The sequence below is a fragment of the Octodon degus genome, unplaced genomic scaffold, assembly GCF_000260255.1.
Source record: "Octodon degus isolate 3935 unplaced genomic scaffold, OctDeg1.0 scaffold00121, whole genome shotgun sequence".
In the NCBI taxonomy this organism is placed as follows: domain Eukaryota; kingdom Metazoa; phylum Chordata; class Mammalia; order Rodentia; family Octodontidae; genus Octodon; species Octodon degus.
In genome coordinates this window covers 8,609,034-8,616,585 of record NW_004524697.1, presented here as the reverse complement: position 1 = coordinate 8,616,585, position 7,552 = coordinate 8,609,034, and the positions used below count along the sequence as shown (strand labels likewise).

General features: G+C 38.3%; 1 protein-coding gene across 8 annotated transcripts in view; it reads left to right on the top strand.

Annotated features, from left to right (window-relative positions):
- The window catches only part of Palld (palladin, cytoskeletal associated protein), a 416,234-nt gene that overhangs the window by 164,264 nt on the left and 244,418 nt on the right, over positions 1–7,552 (top strand). For all 8 annotated transcript variants that reach the window (XM_004640245.2, XM_023700093.1, XM_023700092.1 and 5 more), the window contains 2 exons: positions 4,707–4,773; positions 6,399–6,504. In XM_004640245.2, coding sequence (XP_004640302.1) covers positions 4,707–4,773; positions 6,399–6,504 — 173 coding nt within the window. The remainder of the gene's footprint in view (positions 1–4,706; positions 4,774–6,398; positions 6,505–7,552) is intronic.

Here is a 7,552-nt window from a genome sequence, read left to right as displayed (position 1 = left end):
TTTCGGTGCTAGAGATTAAACCTAAGGCTTACACATGCGAAACACAGGTTCAACCACTGAGCTTCCCCAGTCTCATCTTATCTTACATGTGTATGTAATTTTCTTTACATACTCTTTTGCGCTCTGTTTTGTTTTTATTTATTTGCTGGCTTACCCAATTCTCGCACAACATCTAGCAATGGCATTACCGTCTCCCTTTCCTGGCCAGCAGGTGCAGGGCGGATGACAGAGGGAGGTTCAGGTGGAAGGAAGCACTGCCCCAGGGGAGGGGCGGGAATTCACTGCACTGGCAGGGGATTTGATCTGCCTCCTGCCAGAGCCACGCTGACACCTAAGAGGTAAGGTGACATTGAGATTTCACAAGCGCTGGACAGGTGCGCAGAAGCTAGTAAATGTATTCTTCTTCCAGGGACACGAACTTTTTTTCTTTAACCCTTCACCTTTGTTTCTCTGAAAATCATCTGGAGAAAGGAAGCAAGAGTGACTTGTTTTCTCTTTTCTGATGCTGGAGGTGCTATCCAGGCCTTGCGCATGCCTGACAGGCGCGCTGCTCTGAGCTACGTCCGCAACCCCTCACAGTGCGTTAAACCGGGTCCTCTGAGGAGACCTTTAAAAGGATTTAAATATTTCAAAGCAGGTGACAAATCGCTTTTTCTGGCCACATTAAGCATGCATGGGAGAGCTTCCACAGGACTCTTGCCACCCCTCCCTTTCTTCCAAGCACCTTTATGGTTCTAATTAAGTCGGTCTTCCTGTCCCCCACGGTTCCTTGGGGCGCCCTGGCTCGGCAGCCCCTCCCCCTCGTGCAGTTAAGACTTTCTCTGTCCGTAACAAGGTGAATAGAGAGTGGTTTGTTCTCTGTTTTGCCCTCTTACATGTATGCCCTCTGTTAATGTTCCATAGCTAATGCCCCTGTTTATTTTCTTTATTGGAGCTTATTATTTATTAGTTGGCTTTTTTCTTGTAGTTTATGGTCTCAGCGTCGGCCCTGCATCTCTCCCTCTGCCTCACCGGCGGGTCAGCTGCGCTTCCCTGTGCGCACCATCCATGCCCTGCCCCCAGGCGAGCTTTGCAGCCCTCTTCACTCTAGGGGAAGCTGAAGGCCCCCATTGAGTCAGACCAAATCTAAGCACCTTGTGGAAGACAGATACACAGCACTGAAGGTCCTCGGGAGTCGGGAAAAGGCTACAGACCATGGGTTCGAGTGTACTTTCTGTATTCTGGTTATTACCTAGCCACTTGGTTCCTCAATCTTCCTATCTGTATATTGGGTCTAACTCACTTCTTAATGAGATTCATTATTGTAATAGTCAGATGCTTAAAGAGCCTAATAAACTGTAAGGAAAATAGTAAAAACTCTCACATTGGTAGCTTCCTTCCTAGCCCCACCTCAGAAAAGCAATAATTTTCTAGCAGATGTGATAAATTACTTAGCAGCTGTAAACAAGAAGAAAACAGCACAGAGAAATGTCTGGGGTGATCTGAAAAGATACAATATCAAGAAGATAGAGTAGGTATATCCTAGCAGAGTGAATAATGTAACTGAACTACTAATAGAAACAGATTCAGGGAATTCTAACTTACTGAGATATATACTTTAATTCTTTAATAAGGAAGGTGCCTTTAGGAAAATTAACCTGACATAAGACAAATATGGATTTGTAAGGGAGAAAAATGGGAAGATAAGATAGAGCCCATTGTAGTCCAGGAGTCAGGTGAAGAAATCTTGCACCCAGTGCCTGTTATAGAAATAAATAAGGGAAAGAGCAGTCATTCCAGCAGAGTTACCTGAGCATCACCATTTTCAACCTCAACAAAGCAAGTGCAGGACTGCGAAAGTGCGAGACCTAGAATGTGAGCACATTTGTGCAAGTGTGTGTGTAAATATTTGTCTGTTGATATATTGAACTTAATTTAAAAATACGTAACAAGATAGGTCAAATGGTATTTAGGAAGTTGCTCACTTAACTATTATGTCGTATAGTTCTGTGCTACTTAGTTATTTGGCAATAAGCAGATATTTTACAAAATAATTCAAATAACCCAAAAACATGTCTTAGAAACATCAAGAATATACTTTTAACCATTGCAATGACATCAATTCTGACACTCAAAAATCTCTTGACAGAAAATATGCAAACATTAAAAGCTGAGTATAGTTTTACCTTTAGACTAAAAATCTGATGAGATCCTTAATCCAGGAATAGATACAAATGAACTTGGGAGCGTATGAATCTAAAGTCATAGACCTTCTTATTAAGAATGAAGGCACTAGAGTCAGAAAGTATCTTCTCATTAACAAGTAATGAAGACATCTATAAACCAACTCTATATGATATTGCATGGTTAATTTAAAACCATGATGTTGAGCCCCATAAAAATGTATATTTACTTCATAGTTTTAAACCATGTGAAAGTATAGTGATGATAGCCAAAGTGATAAAAATGAAAATGAAACTAGTAATAAATATGGCACTAAATATGTATTGACTTGAAGAAATTTCTTTTTTTTTTTTACTTTTCATGTTTCATGTTACTTTTTATTATTTATTTTATTTTATTTTATTGGTAAACAGATATCAATGAGACAGTTTCAAACCTGATTCATAATTAATACATTGTACATTGTTACCTTCTTAGTGGTTATCTGTAGTACAAGATGTAGACAGAATATTCTGTCCAAACACTATTAGTATAAATATTTTTTCTCATTGAATTAAGCAAAATAGCTGTATATCTATCCTAAATATTCTGTATATACAAATACAAACTGGTCCTTCCTTTGTATCCCTTCTTTTTTTTGTTTAGTCCTGTCAGAAATGGGTATTACACTGGCATCAAAATACTATAAGTGTGTGCATTCAGCAAAACAATCCAACAGAGTCTAGCAGTCCAAAATAGTAGTACCAGTCCACAAGAGTCCACAGAAGTTGTTGACTTGAGCCTTTCACAGTTCAGCATTTTCTTATGGCTTTACTTTATATACCTCATTTTTATACTTTTCTGCTGGGTAGTTAAGACCAAGATAAAGCAATACCTGTATAACAAGAAATGTGACTTTTGTATCTGACAAGGTCAGTCAAGTACCCTCAGGATTTATCCTGTAACCCTGAAAAGCAGTTTGCAGATCCTTTATCAGTTTCAGCCATGTGGCTGAGTCATGACCATTTCTTGACCAATTTGCTCTCTGTGAAAGCCTAGAGAATGGTTTCTCTCCAGATAACTCTCCTTAGGTACACTCTACTTCATCGATCACATTGCTCTGTGGTCCCATAATCTCCTTGATCAGAAAATTTGGGACACGACTGAGTTACATGATGTTACAATATAGATTCTCCTATGTCCTGAGCTTCAATGACCTTGAAAGGCTATGCTCAAAATGTTGGCTGTCCTTTCAGCCCTTCTATTTCTCTAATTTTTGGTCTGCAAACTTAGGTTGCTAACCCTCCAAACGAGGAGCTTATTATTACCCTACATCTTATGCAGTTGAGTTTAGCTTCACTATCTGTCTGAATATCAAACATCTTAGGCATATCATGGAACAGATATTTTCCATCTAGCATTGATATGTTAAACATTAAGTCCCTACAGAATATGGAGATAAAAATACAAAAAATGAAAAATATTTAAAGAATATGAACAAACAATTGCATAATTTTACACTGAAATTTACAAATCTAACCACATACAACATTTTAGCGGGACAGTCCTGTGTATTTTTTGTCTTTTCTTGTGTCTTCTTTACATTTATTTATTTTTATTTTTTTTTCATAATTTTATTGATAAACAGCAATGAGACAGTTTCAAATCAAATCGGTAGGACAGTTTCAATAACTAACACACTGCATACATTCTTCTTAGTGGTTAATTGCTGTACAAGATGCAGACTTGAGATCCTATTTACAAACACCATTAGAACAAATCATTCTATTCATTAAGAGAATGTAACTATATATCTATCCCAACCACTTTGAATACACAGATACAAAATGGACATTCATCTGTATACCCCTTTTTTCTAAGTTCCGTTATTTGAATATTACAGGTATGTAAACTCAGCAAAATATTCTAAAAGAGTCCAGTAGCCCATAATAGCATTGGGTCTTCTGTTTAACTGGCAATGTCAGAAATTGTTGACCTGAGTCCCCCACAGCTCAACATAACAGCATGGCTTTACTTCCTATATTTCGTCGTCATGCTTTTCTACTGGATGGTTAAGACCAAGGTAAAGCAGGACCTGTGCAACAAGAGTTGTAGCTTTTGGGTCTGAGAAGTTCAGTGAAATCCCCTCAGAAAATTTCTTTATGGTAGTTCTTTCTGAAAATGATTTTCTGGGGGCTGGTGAGATGGCTCAGTGATCTAAAGCACCCACTTGGAACAAGCTTAGCAAACACAGGGACCGCGGTTCAATCCCCCAGCACCACATGCCAGCCAGCCCTGCCCCCTGGTAGGCTGAGCTGGCCACACACACACACACACAAATAAATAAAAAAAATTTTAAAAAAGTTTAAAAAAAAAAAGAAAATGATTTTTTGAAGAAACAGTACAATAACAACAATATGAACCTGAACATTCTCCACTTTAATGTGTATTTAAGTAAAAAATGAGACTACTTAATACTGTTCTAAAATGAAAAGATTCTTTGAAAGGAATATAGATACTACTGATAGTTTAACTTGGTCATTTTCTTTTCAATGTTTTTGTAGGAGCCAGTTCAACAGATTCTGACAGTGAAAATTTAGCTTTCAAATCAAAAGCTGGAGCTATGCCGCAGTAAGTGTCTAGAATTCTACCAAGTATCTATATAACAAAGAATGGCAATAGGATTGTTGAGGTATGAAGTCACATGTGTTGTCCATTGGAGATCAAATATCTAAATCTAGAGCACAATTTTGACTTACAAATTAGAACTTTAAGTCTGAATTTCATCATGAGTGTACAAAAAGTATATCCAATGTTGGTTTCAAAGAAAGCCGTCTCACTGATTATAAATGTGTGAGAACAGTCACATTGAGTGAAAAATCATCTGAATTATTACAAATATGTGGAGGGCCAAAACTATCTAATAGGCCAAAAATATACTTTCATTCAAACAAAATCTATGTCAAGTTAAACCCTGTACTGAAAATCACAACATTTATTCTTATGAAGATATGAATTAATAAAACATCAGGGGCTGGGGAGATAGCTCAGAGGCTTAAGCAACTACCTGGCAAGGGCAAGGACCAGAGTTCAATCACCAGCCCCAAATGCCTTGCTGGCCCTGGAACCCCAAGCACACCATGCAACCCTGGAACTGGGTGTGGTGTCACATGCCTGAAATCCTAGCACTACAGAGGTTGAGGCAAGAGGATCACTGTGAGTTCAAGACCAACCTGGGGGCTACAGAAGTAAGCACAAGGCAAGCCCAAAATGCATAGTGAGACCCTGTCTCAAAAAAAAAAAAAAAAGCTTCAAAATAAAATATCAGTATCTTAATTATTTTGCAAAATTAAAATCGACTAGGATTAGGTAGAAAACTCCATTAACACTGAAGTGTGCTTTTAAAGTTTGTGTTAGTATATACAAAGCAGTTATTTCCATTCAAGAGGCTGACCACTGCGACTTAATCATTCCACATATGTGCGCAGTAAACATTCTCTGTACTGCATTCATATTACAGTTAAAATAATCTTAGAGTAATATGTAAACTTGAATAAATTATGCGCAAAGCATCCAGTCATCACAGACGCTAAAGGACCTGCTGAGGTCCCAGGCCTCACCTCTCCCACTTTAATGCAGAGCTCAGGTCCAGAGAAGTCACAGGGCTTCCTCCGGTCTGTGCAGCCGGCTGGTTGGCTCTGAAGGGGTTAGAAAGGGATTCTTCTTGCTCTTTTGCTTATGCTTCACTAATATTTATGCATTAAAGAAAGACGAAAATTCGAAGACACTCTCAGCAAAGCTAGAAACCAAGGCAAAGAACAGCTGCTGGGCTTAGTACAAGCGCTGCCAAAGCGAGCTACAGCAGTTATGCACAACAGAACCGAGGCTTTGAGTGAGTGAACCCTAGAGGTTTTAGGTATATGCCTACTTAGAAATATTGGGTCTTTTCCAAGTTTTTTTTTTTTTCTCTCAAATCTGCAGGATGGTCAATATGAATATCTGGCAACCTTTAGCAATGAGTGTGTTCCCTCCAGCTACTTTTCTTCTGTCCATATTTTCATTTAGCTAAATTTCATAACGTACACCTACACCTATGCTAACCACAGTCATTCTGGCTGTAGATTATGAGTTCGTTTCTGAAACAAATGCAGTTGAAGCAGATTAATTATACAACAACCTTCTTGTAGAAAACATTTAGAAAAGTAATACTGCTTAGAATAAAATTTTGACTGAGCACTTGCATTTCTATTTCTCAGAGCTCAAAAGAAAACAACTTCGGTTTCCTTGACAATAGGATCATCTTCTCCGAAGACGGGAGTGACTACAGCTGTGATTCAACCCTTATCTGTCCCTGTTCAGCAGGTAACTGTGCCTCAGGCCAGAGCCCACGGGGAACAGAATTCATTAGCAGACTGTTCCATTTTAAGAGTACAGCTTTTAGTCTAACTAGCATACTCCCTTGAAAATTCTTCAAATAGAAACATAACCAGGAGAAAGAAAACTGGTAATTCCTTTTAGTCCATTAAAAACATAATCTTTAATCAAAGTCACATCACCAATTAGTCAATTTTCACATTTGCTTTAGGAACTCCTATTACAATGTCAGTTATTTTAATGCTGTTTGATCATCCCCGCACCTACATAATCTCTTCCAGCAAATTCACTAGATCATTTTATTTATTTCTTTTTTCATTTATGAATTTGGTACAGGATTTCACTACGCAACTCAGACTCGTAATGATCCTCCTGTTTTCAGCCTCCCCAGCTCTGAGATTACAGGCATGAGCCACCAGGCCCAGACTCGGTCATGTGCTCAGCGTGCCCCGGGGGCAGGACCGAAAAGATCATTTTAAAAGACAGGGAAAGCCCACAGGACGTCAGAAAGCTTTCCCATCCCTAAAAGCTAAACAGATAATGAGAAAAAAATTCAACTCCTAGGCTTTACTATACTTTTTAAAATCTTACTTTACTTTCATTGTAAAATAGCTTTTCCTAAGAAAAATAGTACAAGCTACTAAAATGTGATTACAGCAAATTTACTTGGCAAATAAGAAGGTTTTTTTAATGAGAAAATCAATGTCCTCCAAATCACTGATGTCTTTAGATAGAATTTTCCCACAATTGAAACCTGAGTTTCTTCCTAGCTAAGGAACCCTGTAGGTCCTCTGAGTATCATCCTCCTTGCCTTAGCCATCACAGTGCGTGATACATGCTCTGTCACACATGGGAGATGCAAACAGCACAGAAAGGCATTTGGGTTCCTAACTCAAGTAGAATCGCCCAGTGTAAGTTACTATGAGATGGTACCTATAGTAAATATTTTGTTCAAACTCCTAAACCAGAGTAAAATTGCAGAAATACCTCAGATCTAAACAGTGGATTTTTCTTTTAGGAGTCTATGTATTAACAA